General features: G+C 42.7%; 1 protein-coding gene across 5 annotated transcripts; it reads left to right on the top strand.

The window, feature by feature from the left end:
* The first annotated feature begins 5,932 nt into the window (after positions 1-5,932).
* On the top strand, positions 5,933-18,455 carry srek1 (splicing regulatory glutamine/lysine-rich protein 1). Of its 5 annotated transcripts, none has more exons than XM_071350797.1 (12): positions 5,933-6,188; positions 6,388-6,521; positions 8,819-8,949; positions 9,398-9,586; positions 10,069-10,247; positions 10,608-10,741; positions 11,046-11,160; positions 11,261-11,350; positions 11,637-11,870; positions 13,296-13,367; positions 13,577-13,703; positions 17,521-18,455. In XM_071350797.1, the coding sequence occupies exons 1-12, from the start codon at positions 6,061-6,063 to the stop codon at positions 17,680-17,682; spliced, it is 1,695 nt and encodes a 564-aa protein (XP_071206898.1). In that variant the 5' UTR covers positions 5,933-6,060; the 3' UTR covers positions 17,683-18,455. The 5 variants fall into 5 exon arrangements, with proteins under 5 accessions (XP_071206898.1, XP_071206899.1, XP_071206902.1 ...); XM_071350798.1 differs by having other exon boundaries at positions 5,934-6,188; positions 11,727-11,870; XM_071350801.1 differs by lacking the exon at positions 11,637-11,870 and having other exon boundaries at positions 5,934-6,188.
* The last annotated feature ends 1,605 nt before the right edge of the window (positions 18,456-20,060 follow it).

Consider the following 20,060-nt stretch of genomic DNA (forward strand, 5'->3'; position numbering starts at 1 on the left):
CCATAAATGCTGAGAATAGAGACATTTTACTCCTGCTTTCATAGGTAAAAAAAAAAGCTATTCATGAAGCCTCTTTAGTCATAAGATTCACACCTAGTCAACAGTAATTTAGGACACTTCATGGGCTGCCCTAACCAGCTAAAAGTTCCCAGCAGGTGTCTTGTTAATAGAAAAATGCAACGAGTCAGTGGTTCCTGTGTCACATGCAATTGATTTTGAGTTGTTAAAGACAGTTTTGATATTTCTTCAATCCATAAATAATCTAGGCCTACATGTAACAGTATCCCTTGCGCTTTGACAATGATTTCACATTTTCACGAGGCCTAATTCACATGATATGCCTAAATACTTATAACCGCTAGGCTAATAAATAAACACTTTTTTTCTTTTGATTATTATAATATTTAAAATATATATATTTTTAATGAATTAATTATATCCTTCTTTACTTTTTTCCCCTAACCCTACCAACCCTCCCCTAATTGGAGTAAACTAATTAAATATATTTTCCTTCTTGACAGTGTTATAAAGTGCATTTTCTTAGTGAGAGTAAAGTGACAGATGGTCATAATGCTTCATGAAAATTACTTAAAATATGATTTAAAAAACATGACAACAACAATCGTTCAAATAAAAGGAAACTTCTTGGCAGAGAAAAAACGACCTACTTGACCAGCTGGCCGGACCTACCTACCTAGCCGGGCGGACCTATCTACCTGACCTACCCAACCGGCCGGACCTACCTACCTAGCCGGGCGGAACTATCTACCTGACCTACCCAACCGGCCGGACCTACCTACCTAGCCGGGCGGACCTATCTACCTGACCTACCCAACCGGCCGGACCTACCTACCTGGCCAGCCGGCCAGACCTACCCGGGCAGCCCCACCTACTTAGCTGGCCTACCTACCTGGCCGGTCCCATCTGGCCGGCGGGACCTACCTGATTAACTGGATCTATCTGCCTGGCCTGCCGTCCTACCTACCTGGCCAGCCAGCCCACCAACCTACCTGGCCGGCCAGACCTAACTGACCTACGTCCCTTCTGGCCAGACCTACCTACCTGGTTTACGGCCGGTTGGGTAGGTATGGTAGATAGGTCCGCAAGGCTAGGTAGGTTGCCAGGAAGCGATGTCGGGCCGGCCGGCCAGATAGCTAGGTCCGGCCAGCTGGCCAGAAAGTTAGGTCCGGCCAGCCGGCAAGACAGCTAGGTCCATCCAGCCGGCCAGTTAGATAGCTGAGCATGGTCAGAAGACCCAAACCCATGGTAGCAGATCCACAAAGTCTGCCATGAGATGTGACTGTATAGTTCCCATACGTAGGAAAAGCACCTTTAGTCAAACTGCAACAGAAAAACTATAGTAAACCCAGCTACACACTGTGTAATACCCCAGTGTAATATAGCTGAATAGTTACTGTAAACTAGGTTAGTTACTGTCTGTATTGTAAAGTAGTGCAACATAACTATAGTAAACCCAGCTACACACTGAAACCCTCAGTGTAATAGAGCTGAGATGTGGGTTTCCAAGAGAAACTAGGATAGTTACTGTCTTAACTGTAAGTACAACAGAAAACGAGTAACCCCAGCTACACACTGTGCAAGACCGCAGTGTAATAGCTCAAAAGTTCTACAGCTGCACCATCGAGAGCATCCTGATTGGTTGCATCGCCGCCTGGTATGGCAACTGCTCAGCCTCCGACCACAAGGCGCTACAGAGGGTAGTGCGTACGGCCCAGTACATCACTGGGGCCAAACTTCCTGCCATCCAGGACCTGTAAACCAGGCAGTGTCAGAGGAAGGCCCTAAAATTTGCCAAAGACTCCAGCCACCCTAGTCATAGACTGTTCTCTCTGCTACCGCACGGCAAGCGGTACCAAAGCACCAAGTCTAGGTCCAAAAGGCTTTTTAAAGCCCCATGTCATAAGACTTCTGAACAGCTAATCAAATGGCTACCCGTACTATTTGCATTGAGATATACAGTATCAGCCTTTGTCTCAAACACTATCTGAGGGAGACAGAATGGCTGTAGCTTTTCCTAGTGGAAAAAACTCTGCCAATAGTGTAATATACTATGTCTATAGTAAACACTGCGCAATACTGTATAATAGTAAAGATTACTACGAACCTACAATATCAGCCATTGTCTCATACACTATCTAAAGGAGACATGACTGGAGTGTGAACTGCTTGACCGTGAAGGGGCAGGGCATTGTAACTCACACATGCTTATAGTTTATTTCTTGCTTCACACGTGTGGGTCGGCTGTAACTGACACCACGTTTATAGCATATTTCTTGCTTTATACATGGGGTTTGAGGTTGGCAGGACTTAAGAGAAAGTGTGTTTATAATTGTGCTCAGTAAGCTAGCTATTTTGCATAGTTGGTTCACGGTTGAACACACAAGAGTTTAGGCAAGATTTCTGTGTCCTGTGAGAGATGAAATCTTGGTGTGCCTTGCAACACCTAAAGGCTCTGCATGGTCAATATGGGTTCTGCATGGTCATTCCGGGTTCTGCATTGGCCATACAGCATTTATGACAATACGGCCTCTGCATGAGTCATGGTATTCATACTTCTTGCAGTTCGCAGAGCAGTTGAGCAGAGCTATTGTGAAGGAAGTTCTCAAGGAAGTGAGTTTGTGTTTATACAGGATCTACCATTGCCACCAACCATATCAAATCAAATGTATTTATATAGCCCTTCGTACATCAGCTGATATCTCAAAGTGCTGTACAGAAACCCAGCCTAAAATCCCAAACAGCAAGCAATGCAGGTGTAGAAGCACGGTGGCTAGGAAAAACTCCCTAGAAAGGCCAAAACCTAGGAAGAAACCTAGAGAGGAACCAGGCTATGAGGGGTGGCCAGTCCTCTTCTGGCTGTGCCGGGTGGAGATTATAACAGCACATGGCCAAGATGTTCAAATGTTCATAAATGACCAGCATGGTCAAAAAATAATAATCAAAGTAGTTGTTGAGGGTGTAGCAAGTCAGCACCTCAGGAGTAAATGTCAGTTGGCTTTTCATAGCCGATCATTAAGAGTATCTCTACTGCTCCTGCAGTCTCTAGAGAGTTGAAAACAGCAGGTCTGGGACAGGTAGCACGTCCAATCATGTCAATGCGGAGCCCTCCACATTTAAAAAAAAATATGGGTGTGGTGCGATTAAAATGCTCTGCATGGTCAATCCGGCATCTGCAGTGACCGTACAGCATTTACTGGAATGCTTCTCAAATATAATGTTTTATGCGTTCTCCACACTCGCTGAGCCTCTCACATTGAACAACCATCTTTCCTGTAGTGTTTTGTCTTGCCAAGTAGTGGTGCGCACACTGAACAATCTGGCACAGACAGGGTGTCACACACTGTAAAATTCTTTACTTGGTCGTGAGGATTCTCCATACCACCACGCTGTCTCGCCAAAACAATGATGTGATTAGATTGTTAACGTAACTAGAACGAGCTGTGGCTCAAAGCAGTTGAAATTTCGTGCCAACATTTTGAATTGAATAGCATTGCTTGTGAACTTCAGAGCTGTAACAATTTTACTCTGTGGCTCTTTGATAACGGCAAGTAGAAACGCATACTAATAGTCATCGCTCCTACTCGAGTCTACACATTCTAGGGGATGCGAAACATCGTCATCGTCTCACTGGCTTCTTCTCTGGTGAGCTCTCATTGGCTATTGCTGATCACGTTCTCAAAACTTGTCGTTGCACGTCTCACACTACAAGAGCATTGCAGATTTTGTGCTGATAACATCAAACATGTTTGAAAATATCGGGACGTCTGGGACTGCTCAACGACCGGATCGGTAGCCCCAGATTGCATTTCTGACCCGCTCACATTAAACGAGCGTTATTGATGGCCACGCGTCCCAAGTAGGCAACAACAAGGCGGGGGGCTTTGTCTCCGATCTCAAAAACTTGTCTGGGACAGCTAAATCGGGGCCAAAATTGTGTAGTGTACATCCGGCTTAAGAAAAACCCTAACCACCGCAATACTGGTCGACCAAACCGAGTATTGCCCAATTTCGAAAACTGTCACAAGTAATAAAAACAAGGACAAAACCCAAACAAGATGGCACAAGTCAAACCGATGGGGGTGACAGCAGACCACCCAGATGGAGAGGCTAGCTAGCTAGCTTGCTCCAAGCTATTGAATAGCTGCAGGTATACTTCTGCGCTTATACACTCTTACCAAGCAATCCTCTCTGGAATGAGCCGAGAAAAATCAAGAGGGGGAAGTTGTGCGGTAGCAGCTGTTTAAGGGGGTCAGCAGCAGCCTCAGCACTACCTGGGACACGGGAAATATAGTGCTACATAACACCGCTTAATCAAACCCGTCTAACCCAGGGCTCTCCAAACCTGTTCCTGGAGAGCTACCGTCCTGTAGGTTTTCGCTCCAACCCTAATCTAGCACATCTGATAAACTGAATCAAGTTAGTCACAACTAGCGTTAGAGTGAAAACCTACATGGGGGTAGCTCTCCAGGAACAGGGTTGGAGAGCCCTGGTCTAACCTATAGCAGAGCATTTGACACATCCACTCCTTTTCACACGCCCAATACTTTCATTTTGATACACACACTCCTCATACTCCATTTGCTATTTTGACATGAAGCTATCCCCTTCCAGCCCCCTTCCTGTTTGCTTACTAATGAAATGACACTCATCGACCACATATTGGAGGATATAGGACAGAGGATGGTCTTTTGCCCAAACAAGAAAACCCCTTAGTTTCAGCAAGTTCACTGTGCCATTAAGTAAGAAAGGGTGCACAGCTCCTGCTTCTTCCAGATGCATAATATTTTGGTTCCACCTTGGCGATCCATTTTTTGTTTTGCCATGGAAACGTCTCCAATGTAGATTTTATTTAGTAATTATAAAGTTTCCCCTCTGGGTTTTCTCATTGGGCAAAAGTCTATCCTCACCTGTCCTCTCTTCTCCATGACCCGAAACCAATAAGTGGTCGAGGAGTGTGTCAGTTTGTTAGTAGGCAAACGGAAGTGTTCTCCACTCGATAGCCACCTTTCATCGAGGATACTCACGTGTACCGCAGAATAATTTTTACATTTTCCACACCCCCTTTGAATCAGCTTTTGTTTCATCAGAGAAAAACATATAGACTTTTAAAAACAATATTCTACTTATTGTTTTATCTATAAAATGTCTTGCACAACATTTTTTTTTGCACTTTATACATTTATTTTGGGATGCATCCCTGTAAACTTAATTTGCCTAATGATGCCCCGAGCAGAGAAGGACCGGCTCATTTCAAGCAATAGCATTTCCATCCACGTTCAGTCTCCTCGATTAACTGTGACTTTTTTCAAGATGAGAGAGGACGCAGTCTGGTGATGATATCTAATTGAAAAAAGACCCTTGATGTGAGACATCCTTTACACACGAAGGCGCTGTTCGCACAGCAATCGGTGGAGACATCAAGATCTTTCAGCATTACTGTCAAAGATTTGCTAAACTAACCCAAGATTGACCATAGCCTGTCGTTTCCAATGGGAGCAAATTAATCAGGGTGGGCAGAACAAATAAGGAGGTGGCCAGAGCCAAGCACGAGCTAGCGAGATTATATTGGCTCGTTCTAGCATGTGTTTGCATATTTCCGGTTAGGGTACGCCTACTCTGTGAAGTGCGTGTGTGCAATTGCTAATTTCGCCCTTGCACTCCTTTTAAACAACGCCATTTTGGGGGGAAACTTTGGCAACGGGTAAAGTCTACAAAACGTAATCCACTTTGTAACAGATTATAGTTTTCTTAACAGTATTGAACTCAAATGTTTCATTGATGAGAAAATTAGCAGACTATCGTCCAAAATCCTTCTCGCTCCATCTTCTCCCACAGCCGCTTCCCCTCACCACCATATTTGGTTGTGAGTGGGACACGCCAACCGGATGCTTCAGATTTATACATCCGGTGAAACGTCTGGTTCACTGTTCTATCTGTGGTACTGTCTTTGCTGCCCCTGTAACCATTTTCTAGAATTAACGTTCAGTTAGTCATAAAATACGATTTTCTGTACATTTTCAAGAGGAAGCATTGCGAAAAATGAGTGGAATTCCAGGCACCGCTGTCATTCAAATCACCAATCTGTCGTCTGCCGTGAGTAGTGAGCAGATGCGCACTCTCTTCGGCTTTCTTGGGGACGTCGAGGAGTTACGTCTTTACCCCCCGGAGTAAGCGCTATCAATTCGGCATGCCCAATAAAGAAAGACCCGGGATCAAGGGCCTACTCCGCACGTTTACCATTGGTGCAGTTAGCTACCGGAGTTTACTTAATGTAGATAGATAGGCATGTATAACTAACGTTGACTTGTAAACTGTGTTCATTCAACATCCATGTAATTTCTAATACATGTCTGTGTTCTCTTACAGCAATGCACCACTCCCCTTCTCGTCCAAAGTATGTTACATAAAGTATCGAGAGCCTTCCAGTGTTGGCGTGGCGCAACATTTAACCAACACTGTATTTATTGACAGAGCTTTGATCGTAGTCCCATGTGCAGAAGGTGAGTATGCCCAAATTCATTCAAGTGATGATGTTGACATAATGAATGTTTTGTGTAGTCAACACACTTCCTGTGAAATTGTGTTGTCTAGTGGTTGGTGAAACCGCTGAAATTCTAACGTTAGTATCCTACATTCAAATAGCAGGTACATGCAAGTGTTTCTTTCCAGTGTTTTGCTGTGTTGGTTTCCATTAGGAATACACATGAACACAAATGCACTTGCACTGTATCCCAGATCCAAGATGGCCTAATCCACATTGAGCACTCAATTTATCCTAAGCACCTGTCACAACTAGCTAGATATAAGCAGTGTGTTTTGTCATGGGGCTTTACACAATATGAAAATAACATGATCATTTGCACGGACCATGGAAGGCACATTGTAGTAGTAGCAGGAGCAGACACTTAGAGTAAAATCATAGACTAGTACCACATCACTGTATTCAATGACAGTTTATGTTGGTCTGGCAATACATCATCCATATTCTTGCGAAATAACACTTGACTCGGATTCTGATGTTCATGACAAAGGTTGACGTGATTGTTATGGGTATAATGCATAGTGATATGGAGGTGATTTCAAGGATATGGTAGAATAACATACTAAATAATTAACTACTTCTTTTCTCTCTTTTTATTTTGTTTCATATTTTTATTTTTTTTGCTTAATCTCCCTGTCTTCTAGAACCTTCTCTTGTTCCGTTATTTAGCGTATAGCTTCTCAAAAAAATAAAATAAGTGGTCTCACCTTATCTAACCGATTCTCTCACTTGAAATGCTTTTTTGTCCACGTTAACTTAGTGCTGGATGGCTACTGAGTTTATTAATTTGGTTTTGTATGTTTTTTCTGTGTGATTATGTGTGCATATCAGATGACTAGACTGGCCCAGCTGTTACACTACACTAGCCTGAGTCAGGCATTGTTTTCCAAGCCACTATCCCCGCTGGGGCCACCGCTGCCTTCAAGGGGGGAATGTGACCAAGGAGAATAAGCCCGCTGAACCTTCCAAGATGGACACCTTGTCTCTTTTTATTTATCTTTCTTTTCTTTCTTTTTTTTTGGTTGGTTTCTTTTAGTTTTTACTTTCACATGTTGTCCCTTGCCTTGTCTGCTCCCTCTAGACTCTAGCTACACTATTGCATTATTCCTAGCATATTGTTTTTCCGTTTATTATTTTTGGTTTTTCCTCTCTCTTTCTCTCACCTCTTCTCTTTCTTTCTTTCGCTCATTCTCTCTCTCTCCTTCCACAGTCTGTGATTGAGTTCTGTCCAGGTTGCCATGGCACCCAGGTGGAATGTGTATCACACATGGGCTGCCATGAAGATGACTAACACATTTTACTTTCTTTGTCTCCTGCTCTTGGTCTATGGTTAGGATTTAAAATATAGGGCTCATCTAAACCTTAAACTCACTAGGAGAAAGTATCATTAACTTATAATAAGTAGTAGAATAGAATAGAACCTTTACATTTTACATTGGTAACATGATGCTTATACTGATAGTATAAGAATTTGATTACATGGACTTTTTGTTGCTTTTGCCCTTAAGCCTTAAAATATTTGTAATTGTTTTTTTTCTTCTCTAAAACAAAGCCACTAGATTCATTGAAAGACCCACTGCGCCCTTCCCCTTTTCCATTCAGGAACGGCAGATTGAACCAGTAAAAAGAAAGGGAAAGATTTCAAATCCGTTGTCTTTAGGTTTTAAGTTTTGGTTAACGTTTGGGAATTTCTCAAGATTCTTAAAAAATGTTCTTCTTTTCTGTATCTGATGTTCTGTGTGCTATTAGTGATGCAGCCATCATGAACGGTTGTCTTGTGTTGCACTCCTTTCCAACACTGCGAAACGATCGCCCTACGGGAAAAGCGCCCATGCTTGCTATCGTATGGTTCATGACCAATATGTTTCCAGTACAGGTGACCCATACCTCAAAGTGTTCTCTGCATTATTTTTTGAATCTATGAAAAAAAGAGGACAAAAATCAGGATTTTCCTTTCGTTTGTGAGGAAGAAGTCATGTTAACGTTTTTGTCTGTTCATAGCCTGAATGCTAAATGACTGACTTATTACAGTAAATTTGAGAAGTAGAGGGAAACCGCACTGAGGATGCTCAACCTTTTTTTAGCATCGGCTCTGTTAGACTCCTCAGTAACTAGCCAATAGAGCTAGGTCTTTGTATGAAGAAGGAATGTTCTCTCTCTCTCTAGAATACTGGGGCTATAATACTGCAGTCATAGAGGACGCAGAAGGGTTGTTTCCTGCCATGACCTGCTCTAACTCCTCCCCTTGTCCCACAGGGAAGATCCCAGAAGAAGCCAAGGCCTTGTCTCTCTTGGCACCTGCTGCCCCCCCTGCTGTTCCTGCTGTACCCAGCCTGATGGCAGGCGCCGGCCTGCTGCCCCTTCCCACCTCGGCCCCCATACAGACTGTGAGTTTGGGATTAATAGACCGTACCAGGGTGCTCAATTTCCAGTCCACGGACCGACTTTGGTCTCTGGGATGTTGCTGACCAGTCCCACAGAATAGTTGTGACAAATATTTAGTCAGTTCTCAAGTGTTAGTTTTAATATAAGTAGTCTTCCAAGAAGTGCCATAGCTAGCCAAGCCTCTGGTACAAAAAAAGATTGAGAAACACTGTGCTATACAATTTTTGATCAGTAGGAGGTGTATTGCTTTACCACAGACATATTTATTAAGCTCTACAGCACCTGTGCAACATTTGGGCCTTTTATTTTCAGGAGGGAACAAATGGCAATCAAACCTAAAGATATCTTCAAACTGTTTCTATGTGCGGCACATCTGACCTGAAAATCTCTCAATCTTTATTCCACCTCTCCATCTACCTAGTAAATCTTGCTCTGTTTGTGTTACTGCAGCAGCTGAGTGTCCCTATAGTGAGCCTGGCGGCATTGCCGGCTGCCCTGGACCCTGCAGTGTCGGCCCTGGCTGTGACTGGAGCAGGTGGGGTGTCGTCCTCCACCCAGCCCCCCCTCATGGGGAACGTGGATCCCTCCAAGGTGAACGAGATCAGAAGGACTGTCTACGTTGGCAACCTCAACTCGCAGGTAACAGGGACCCTAAGTGTAACTGAAGTTCTGTCACATCTATTCATATTTTCATATATATTTCCCATTGACATGAATGCATGATTTAAGCGCAAAAGTCAAGTTAGGGTTTAGCACGTGGATGAAGCTCTTTCTCTGTTATTTTTTTTTTTTATAGTTGAAGGGTTATCATCTGTCATAGGATGATGCCATAATCTTATGACGATTACAGATATAAGATCTTAATTTGAGCCAGTTTGCTACAGTAGGAAAATTATTCTGCTGCAAACAGGAAATTTGAATTATTATATGGATTCTAATTCATGGATATTTTTGTAGGGGTTGATACATTTTACTTTAGGGCAAATCAAGTCTGTTTTTTAAGGCTTTAGAAGCCTTTTTTAACGTTGAAATTTTCATCAATAAAATTGTGATCACATTAAGATCCTATATCTGTATCTTATTGCATTAATGTTAAAATGTGCTCTCTTCTCCCTCCGTAGACCACTACTGCAGAGCAGCTGCTGGAATTCTTTAAGCAGGTGGGCGACGTAAAGTTTGTGCGCATGGCGGGGGACGAGACGCAGCCCACACGCTTCGCCTTCGTGGAGTTTGCCGACCAGGATTCAGTGTCCAGAGCGCTGACCTTTAACGGAGTCATGTTCGGAGACAGACCCTTGAAGTAAGTCTCATAACGTTTTTATTCTATAGAAAACGTTATATGTTGAGTATCTCGTCTAAAAATAGTATTAGTGGGGATACACCTATGTGTTACCCTGTTCACTGTTATCGTGGAATATTGATTGTAATGATTGTGCTTCTCTCCAAATTCAAATTAAATGACCTGCTGACATTTTTTGTGGTGGTACTACCGCACGTTGCTCAATACTGTGCTGTCTTTGGAATCGACAAACGTAGCAATTGAAAGTCTTATGCCTCTTAAGTGAATTGTTTTCCATGTCTGTGATGATTTGCCTTTCTGTGTTGTGACTTGATGTTCACTAAGTTGCGTTAATGTGATATAACGTTGTGTTTTGGTCAGGATTAATCATTCCAACAACGCCATTGTGAAGCCCCCAGAGCTGACCCCTCAGGCTGCAGCCAAGGAGCTGGAGGACGTAATGAAGAGGGTCAGAGAGGCCCAGTCCACCATCGCCGCCATCATAGTAGAGCCAGGTCAGAGGTCAACCACTGTCATCCTCACGGGGACCCTTGTAGCTTTTTTCGTGTGAAAATGGTTGGATGGTATGAAAAGGATTATGCCCAAGCCAAATGCATCCTAAATTGGATTTATTTAAAAGCACAACTCAAAGGTAGGCACAGATTTAGTCAGCAATAAAAAAGCTCAGGCTTAACTGCAGATGGAAATACAGGTATAGGAATAGATACAGGAGTGACGTTTCAACATCACATGATGTCTTTCACAGACATAGATTGGTCTGATGGTATGATTAGTCTGACTAATCACTTCCTGTTACAGAGGAGGTGAAGAAACGCTCATCCAGTCACTCCCGACGTTCCAGGAGATCCAGAACACGGTCACGATCGCATTCCCGCTCGAGAACGAGGAGGAAGCGGTCCCGTTCTAGGCAGAGGTACGGTCCGGGATTGAGAATTCCTCTCACAGGCAAATAAAGTGAACTTGATTTGGTCTAATAATATAAATTCTCCCCTTTTTTGCTTTCTCGTCTCCAGAAGCAGGCTCTCTCAGAGGTCGCGGCCCAAGGTCAGCGAGACCCACGTCTCTCGGGGGATCCACAAGAGACTTTCACGCTCCAGATCACGGTAGAACTACTGCAGTCTGCTCCAACTATTTTACCTTGAGATAAGTCTGAAGGCTTTTGTAAATAAAATAAAGCTGTTAGGAAATCTTTAGTCATGAGGATGGCATTCATTCAAGCCAAAATGTGTATAGTTTATATTATTTTGTAAGTCTGCACATCACCTTAAATGGTGTGCATTCTTTGTTTCTTTAGCTTTAAGCCAGGACCCAACATTTGGTAAATACTTGGAGGACTGTGTTTTAGCAGCAGTGCCAGTATGATGTTGAGTTTACTCATTGAATCACTAGGCTCCAGTCTCTCTGTCATGGATTGTACCAGCTTGCAGATCAAAGGCATCTAGGAAAGGAGGGAGTGACACACTTTCTGGTGTACTGCAGGGACAGGCGGAAAGAGAGAGAGCAGAGAACGAGAGGAAATGAGGATATATCTCGGGTTATAGAGGATAGGAGGCAGAGGGAGAAAAAGGCCAAAACACCTCCAAAAAGCTACAGTGCATCCCGAAGGTCCAGGAGCACGAGCAGGTCAGCAGAACACCATACTATACATGCTTCCTGAATGTACTCAGTTGCCAGTTTATTAGGTACACCACCCCTTTCACAAAAAAATGATTTGCTTCTACAGACAGTGAGTCATGTGGCCCTAGCTTGTTATATAAAGCAGGCAGACGTGCATTGAGGCATTGTAATGTTAGAATGGGCAAAACAAGTGACCTAAGCGACTTTGAGCGTGGTATGATCATCGGTGCCTGGCGCGCTGGTTCCAGTATCTCAAACGACCAGCCTCCTGAGCTTTTCACCCCAGTGCGTGAAAAGGACATGTAAACACGTTAATCGGCGTTCCAGCTGTGTATTTGATCTGTGCATGTGCTAGCAGCAGTCGAACGAGCCTCCCTCTTTAGCACGAGTAAAGTGTGTTCAGAACAACTGAAGGTAGAAGTTGTTTTCACATACAAACTTTATATGTTTGAACTAAGAATAAAATATCCTTCCCAAAAATAAAATGTTCACTGTGGTAGAACGTTTGTTTTGGTTGGTGATTTTCTGCATTTTCGAGTGCCGTCAGGTAGCCTGATTTCAGATGTGTCCATGTAGATAACAAAAACATGAGCTGACCCAGAATAATAGTTTGTGTGGAGGTGCTGACTAATGGCGAATAAACTATCAAAATAATGAAAGTCGCACACTCCATGTGTAATCTCCCAGCAATTTAATGGGTATTTACCAACGTTTCGGCATCACTGTGCCTTCCTCAGATGTGTCCATGTAAACAGAATTATTAGGAAATTGTTATTCTTGCAAAGCATGTAAACGTTTTAATCTAATTATTATATTCATCTGGCTATTATTGTGTGCATGTAACTGCACTCAGTGTCAAATGTTTACTGTAAATGATGCAACAAACAAAAAACCTCCAGTAAGCGGCAGTCCAACTCGTTGATGAGAGGTCGAAGGAGAATGGCAAGAATTGTGCAAGCTAACAAACGGGCCGCAAATAATGGCGCAGTACAACAGTGGTGTGCAGAACGTCATCTTGGATAGCAGAACTCGTCAGTCCTTGTCACTGATGAGCTATTGCAGCAGACCACACAGGGTTCCACTCCTATCAGCTATGGGCACGCAATCACCAACACTGGACAATTGAGGAGTGAAAAAACTCAGAATTCAGGCTGTTATGGAGGCGTACATAATAAACTGTCCACTGAGTGTATATAGTATATCAAGCTGAATCCTTTCTAATTGATTTATAGTAAAGCACACAACTTAAATTAGGGTAGGGCCTGTTGATGGAACAAAAATAGACCTATTTGTTCAGCTAACACACTATATAAAATGAGGACTGAACTGATGTACACACAATAATAAAATCCATAGGCTTGTCTGAGAGCTCTCGATATTGACTAAAACTCCCAGTTAATATTAAGAAATGTTGGTGTAAATTATTTTCAGGGGCCACAGAAGGAAGAGCAGGGATCGTTCTAGGAGTCCCAGAAGGAAAGCCAGGTCTCCCTCACCAAAGAGGTACAGTAAAACAATGTAGTACAACGGGACCATTCAACACAATCAGCACCACCACAACCAAGCCCATAGGGTGGGAATCCTAACTTGAGATACACATGTGTAACTTAAATCTTGCATTATGGTGGTCTCTGGAAGATTTGCACAAACAAGACTTTGGATGACATTACTCTGTCGATCATTAAGGGTTGTGTTTACATTTACATTTGCAGGGGGAGGAAAGACAAGAAGAGGGAGAAACCAAGGGATGGCAGCAGGGAAAAGAGGGAGTGTTCCAACTCCAGGAAGAAGAGCAGCAGAGATAAAGAAAAGATGGAGCTCAAGGCCAAACCTATGAAGGTGAGAAGACTAATGCTATAATTGCTGACTTCTGAATCCACTCCTGACCTTAAGTGCACTTGTCAGAAGTTGACTGTATTTGTCTATAATCATTGTCCTTTAGGGTAATGTCCTTATCACTGTAATTAGCATAATATCTGCACGTCGCCAAGCCTGTCTCGGAAAAACACTGGCCTACTTCTCACTGACTGCACTAAAGATCAAATCTCTGTGAAACTCCACTCTTCAGATTTGATAACAATCTGCAGACAGCTTACTCGGGGTTCCTCACAGTAAACTTTGTTTGGCGACTTTCAACCATGGGGGACTGTTTTGTACAGTGTGTGTGTAGTATGAACAATCTTGCGCATAGCTATATTCTAGTTTTGAGATTTTGGGCCTCGCCCATTCTTTCCTGCAATATTCCTTTGTAGTTTTTAGTGTTAAATTGAGGTATGAAATACCAAGAAAAAGTATGTGGTGTGCAATAGAGTAGTTCAGATCAATAGTCTGAGGTGAGGCAAACTGAAAGGTAAGGACTGAGTTTGGCAAGAGAGCTTTTAGACATGCTGCCCCATCATCCTGTACCTCTTTGCAAAAATTGTATTACAATTGAGGATTTAATCACACTAGAATGTTTTTTTTACCATGACTCCTGCACTTTCTATTCTCTTTATGACAAATGATTGCACAGTTTTTACATGACAATTTGGGTTGTACAGTTCATTCGGAAAGTATTCAGACCCCTTCACTTTTTCCACATTTGTTACGTTACAGCCTTACTGTAAAATGGATAAAAATAAATAAATAAAAATCCCTCATCAATCTACACACATTATCCCATAATGACGAAAACAGTAAAAAAAAATGTTTGCATTATTTTTTTTTTATAATCAACATTTTTTTTGCATACAGTACCAGTCATAAGTTTAGACGCACCTACTTATTCAAGGGTTTTTCAAAATAGTGTTAAACAAATCAAAATATATTTTATATTTGAGATTCTTCAAAGACGACAGCTTTGCACACTCTTGGCATTCTCTCAACCAGCTTCACCTGGAATGCTTTCCAACAGTCTTGAAGGAGTTCCCACATATGCTGAGCACTTGTTGGCTGCTGTTCTTTCACTCTGCGGTCCAACTCATCCCAAACCATCTCAATTGGGTTGAGGTTGGGTGATTGTGGAGGCCAGGTCATCTGATGCAGCACTCCATCACTCTCCTTCTTTGTCAAATAGCCCTTACACAGCCTGGAGGTGTGTTGGGTCATTGACCTGTTGAAAAAAAATCACAGACTGTGTCACTAGCAAAGCACCATCACACCACCTCCTCCGTGCTTCTGTTGACCTACTCTGCGTCTCACAAAGACACAGCGGTTAGAGCCAACATTTTCAAATTTGGACTCATCAGACCAAAGGACAGATTTCCACCTAATGTCCATTGCTCGTGTTTCTTGGCCCAAGCAAATCTCTTCTTATTGGTGTCCTTTAGTAGTGGTTTCTTTGCAGCCTGATTTCATGCAGTCTCTTCTAAACAGTTGATGTTTCTGTTACTTGAATTCTGTGAAGCATTTATTTGGGCTGCAATTTCTGAGGCTGGTAATTCTAATGAACTTATCATCTGCAGCAGAGGTAACTGGGTCTTCCTTACCTGTGGCGGTCATCATGAGAGCCAGTTTCATCAGAGCGCTTGATGGTTTTTGTGACTGCACATGAAGAAATTTTCCGGATTGTCAATCCAGTCGTTTTCCGGATTGACTGACCTGTATGTCTTGAAGGAATGATGGACTGTCGTTTCTCTTTGCTTATTTGAGCTGTTGTTGCCATAATATGGACTTGTTTTTTTACCAAATAGGGCTATCTTCTGTATACCAACCCTATCTTGTCACAACACAACTGATCGGCTCAAACACATTAAGAAGGAAAGAAATTCCTCAAATTAACAGTTAATTGAAATGCATTCCAGGTGACTACCTCATGAAGCTGGTTGAGAGAATGCCAAGACTGTGCAAAGCTGTCAAGGAAAAAGGTGGCTACTTTTTGCATACTACATGATTCCATTGGTGTTATTTCATTTTTGATGTCTTCATTCTTTTTCTACAGTGTAGAAAATAGTAAAAAATAAAGAAAAAACCCTTGAATGAGTAGGTGTCAACTTTTGACTGGTACTGTTAGTATTCAGACCATTTGCTATGAGACTCGAAATTGAACTCCGGTGCATCCTCTTTCCATTGATCATTCTTGACATGTTTCTACAACTTGATTGGAGTCCACTTGTGGTAAATTCAATTAATTGGACATGATTTGGTAAGGCACATACCTGTCTATATAAGGTCCCACAGTTGACAGTGCATGTCAGAACAAAAACCAAGCCATGGAGGTCTACAGACAATTCCTTCGACCTCGAGACAGGATTGTATCAGGGCTCAGCTCTGGGGAAGGGTACCAAAACATTTCTGCAGCATTGAAGGTCCCCAAGAACACAGTGGCCTCCATCATTCTTAAATAGAAGTTTGGAACCACTAAGACTCTTCCTAGAGCTGGCCGCCCAGCCAAACTGAGCAATTGGGGAAGAAGGGCGTTGGTCAGGGAGGTGACCAAGAACCCTATGGTCACTCCGAAAGAGCTCTAGAATTCTTCTGTGGAGATGGTAGAACCTTCCAGAAGGACAACCATCTCTGCAGCACTCCACCAATAAGGCCTTTATGGTAGAGTGGCCAGACTGAAGCCACTCATCAGTAGAAAGCACATGACAGCCCGCTTGGAGTTTGCCTTAAGGACTCTCAAGACCATGAGAAACAAGATTCTCTGATCTGATGAAACCAAGATTGAACTCTGTGGCCTGAATGTCAAGCGTCACGTCTGGAGGAAACCTGGCACCATCCCTACGGTGAAGCATGGTGGTGGCAGCATCATGGTGTGGGGATGTTTTTCTGCGGCAGGGACTGAGTGACTAGTCAGGATCAACTTAAAGATGAACGGAGCAAAGTACAGAGATCCTTGATGAAAACCTGCTCCAGAGCACTCAGGACCTCAGACTGGGTTGAAGGTTCACCTTCTAACAGGACAACGATTCTAAGCACACAGCCAAGACAACGCAGGAGTGGCTTCGGGACAAGTCTCTGAATGTCCTTGAGTGGCCCAGCCAGAGTCCGGACTTGAACCCGATAGAACATCTCTGGAAAGTCCTGAAAATAGCTGTGCAGTAACACTCACCATCCAACCTGACAGAGTATGAAAGGATCTGTGAGAGGTGTACCAAGCTTGTAACATCATACCCAAGAGGACTCAAGGCTGTAATTGCTGCCAAAGGTGCTTCAAAAAAGTAGAGAGTAAAGGGTCTGAATACTTATGTAAATGTGATATTTAAGTTTTCTGTTTGTAATAAATTTGCTAAATTAAAAAAAAAACTTTTTGCTTTGTCATTATGGGGGTGGGTGTGTGTGTATATTGAGGGAAAATAACAATTTAATCAATTTTAGATTAAGGCTGTAACGTAACAATATGGAAAAAGTCAACTGGTCTGAATACTTTCCGAATGCACTGTTTTTGTGTGTTATGGTGTTTGTGTGACTAAATGTGCTGTTTTCTTGGCCAGGGCGTACTTGAAATATAGATATCAATCTCAATGTGACTTTCCTGGTTAAACAAAGCATAATGTGACTTTCCTGGTTAAACAAAGGATAAATATAACTGAAGTACAGTGACATGAGGTCCTGTAGTCAGTAACCTTAGCTCTCAAATGTTTTCACTGTGTCCCTAGTGTTTTCTGTTGATCCACCTAGTATAGTAAGGCCTGCTCTATTTGAAATTAAATTTTGAACGTGATCCTTTGATCAGGTGGAAAGGGACTACGACAGGGAGGAGAAGGACTACCAGAGTGACAGGGAGGGGTCGGCAACACCAAGTGAGGGTTTGACATCACCCTGCATCCAGCACAACGGCAGCTACAACACAAACACAGAGGATGACGCGGCCTCGCTTGCCGACAGCACTGAGTGATGGGTGTGAAACCAGGCAGAACCATGGGAACGAGACAGTCCACTATGTATCCAGCTCCTGTGATCTTTACCTTGGTATAACATACACACACACCCCTTCCTGTTCCCTAGGCTGGCACAAGTGTGCCAAAAACCAATAGATCTTATCTGATTATTTTCCTAGTTCCATTTTCTTGGTGTGTGTATTTAGTGTAAGACTATATAAGAGAATGCTGACCCCCTATGCCCATTGCTGTGAATCTGTTGTCACATGATATTCATATTGAAAATAGACCTTAACGTGCACAGCTTGTTTTTATAGATGTGGAGAATGTGTGCTTTTCCTACAGTAAGAACTGTGTTGAACATAACATGCTTGTGGTTGATTTCCTGTTTCTTGGTTAATTTGGTGTTTGTGCTATCGTGCAACACTTAATCTATTTTGGTTACTACTAGATGCAAGGTCTCTGTTTGTGCACAATATCTTAGTTTGCACCCAATGTAAGAAATGCTGTTATTTACAAATTCTTACAAAATCAATATTTCTATAAAGTAATATTATGTGGAAGATCTTATAATGCAAGATGTCTAGTGTCTGTTGCTGTTAGAAAGGTCTTTCTCAAGGCTTCAACCAGCTTCATGGTTCAGCATGCCAACCCTACATTATACAGAGGTTGAACTTGCTTGACACACAGGAATGAGTTAACAATTCCCTGGCAGACAAGTCAAAGTGCTAAGACTGAAATTGTACAAAAATACACTAATAATAAACTTTATGAAGTTATTGAGATGCAAGATGAAGACGTGTTGGTATTCTGCTTAAGCAATTGGGAAAAGTTGTTAGATATGAGTGGTGTTGTCTTGGATACAAACAGCAAGCGTAATATTCATAAAATCTCAGTTTTACCAATCCTAATTAAGTTACATTTGTAGTTTTGCGTTCGTTAGTTGGTGGTGGTGGATTCCAGTGTTTTGTATGAACCCAGTGGCCATGGGGAACCCTGCAGTACAAAGTGTTCAATTTGGCTCCAATTTATCAGCAGTATTTTCGTTTGAAACAGAGTTTTTATCAAAGCTATGTATGTGTTGCAGTGAGTATGTATGTAGTACAAGTTGATTCAGGAGTGAGTGAACATGGTTTTCTCCTCACCAAATGGTGTTTACGTATACAGTATCTATGCTTCGGATTGAAGGACCTAATTTTTGCAGAGTTAAGAGATACATAAGGCATTGGTCTGAGGTGTTTTATCATTTACATTGTCTTAATGAAGGGTAAAAAAATATATAACAATCCACAACATTCATGACTGACATTTGAAAGGATTGTGTAAAGAATGTATTTTTTATATTCATATAATGCATTCGGAAAGTATTCAGACCCCTTGACTTTTTCCACATTTTGTTAGGTTACAGCCTTATTCTAAAATGAATTAAATACTTTTTTTTTCTCAGCAAGCTACCCACAATACCCCATAATGACATAGCAAAAATAGGTTTTTGGAAAATGTTGCTAATTTTAAAACGTGAAATCACTTTTACGTAAGTATTTAGACCCTTTACGCAGTGCTTTGTTGAAGCACCTTTGGCAGTGATTACATCCTCGAGTCTTCTTGGGTATGACACCCCAAGCGTGGCACACCTGTATTGGGGAGTTTCTCCCATTCTTCTCTGCTGATCCTCTCAAGCTCTGTCAGGTTGGATGGGGAGCGTTGTTGCACAGCTATTTTCAGGTTTCTCCAGAGATGTTCGTTCGGGCTATGGCTTGGCCTCTCAAGGACATTCAGAGACTTGTCCCGAAGCCACTCCTGTGTTGTCTTGGCTGTGTGCTTAGGGTCATTGTCCTGTTGGAAGGTGAACCTTTGCACCAGTCTGAGGTCTTAACCTGCTCCACAGCACTCACTCTGTGCTTTGCTCTGTTCATCTTTGCCTCGATCCTGACTAGTCTCCCTGCCGCTGAAAAACATCCACACAGTATGATGCTGCCACCACCATGCTTCATCGTAGGGATGGTGTCAGTTTTCCTCCAGACGTGACGCTTGGCATTCAGGCCAAAGAGTTTAATCCTGGTTTCATCAGACCAGAGAATCTTGTTTCCCATGGTCTTGAGAGTCCTTTAGGTGCCTTTTGGCAAACTCCAAGCGGGCTGTCGGACCTTTTACTGAGAAGTAGGTTCTGTCTGGCCACTCTACCATAAAGGCCTGATTGGTGGAGTGCTGCAGAGATGGTTGTCCTTCTGGAGGGTATCCCATCTCCACAGAGGAACTCTGGAGCTCTGTCAGAGTGACCATCGGGTTCTTGGTCACCTCCTTGACCAAGGCCTTTCTCCCCTGATTGCTCAAGTTTGGCTGGGCGGCCAGGTCCAAACCTCTACCATTTTAAGAATGATGGAGGCCACTGTTC

This window comes from Salvelinus alpinus, chromosome 18 (assembly GCF_045679555.1).
Source record: "Salvelinus alpinus chromosome 18, SLU_Salpinus.1, whole genome shotgun sequence".
NCBI classification, from domain to species: domain Eukaryota; kingdom Metazoa; phylum Chordata; class Actinopteri; order Salmoniformes; family Salmonidae; genus Salvelinus; species Salvelinus alpinus.

Excerpts from the sequence above, each read along its gene's own strand:
- srek1 (XM_071350797.1), top strand. The coding sequence starts at position 6,061 with ATGAGTGGAATTCCAGGCACCGCTGTCATTCAAATCACCAATCTGTCG. Across the intron at positions 10,248-10,607 it reads TTCGGAGACAGACCCTTGAA|GATTAATCATTCCAACAACG; the intron begins GTAAGTCTCATA and ends TGTTTTGGTCAG. Across the intron at positions 11,161-11,260 it reads CGGTCCCGTTCTAGGCAGAG|AAGCAGGCTCTCTCAGAGGT; the intron begins GTACGGTCCGGG and ends TCTCGTCTCCAG.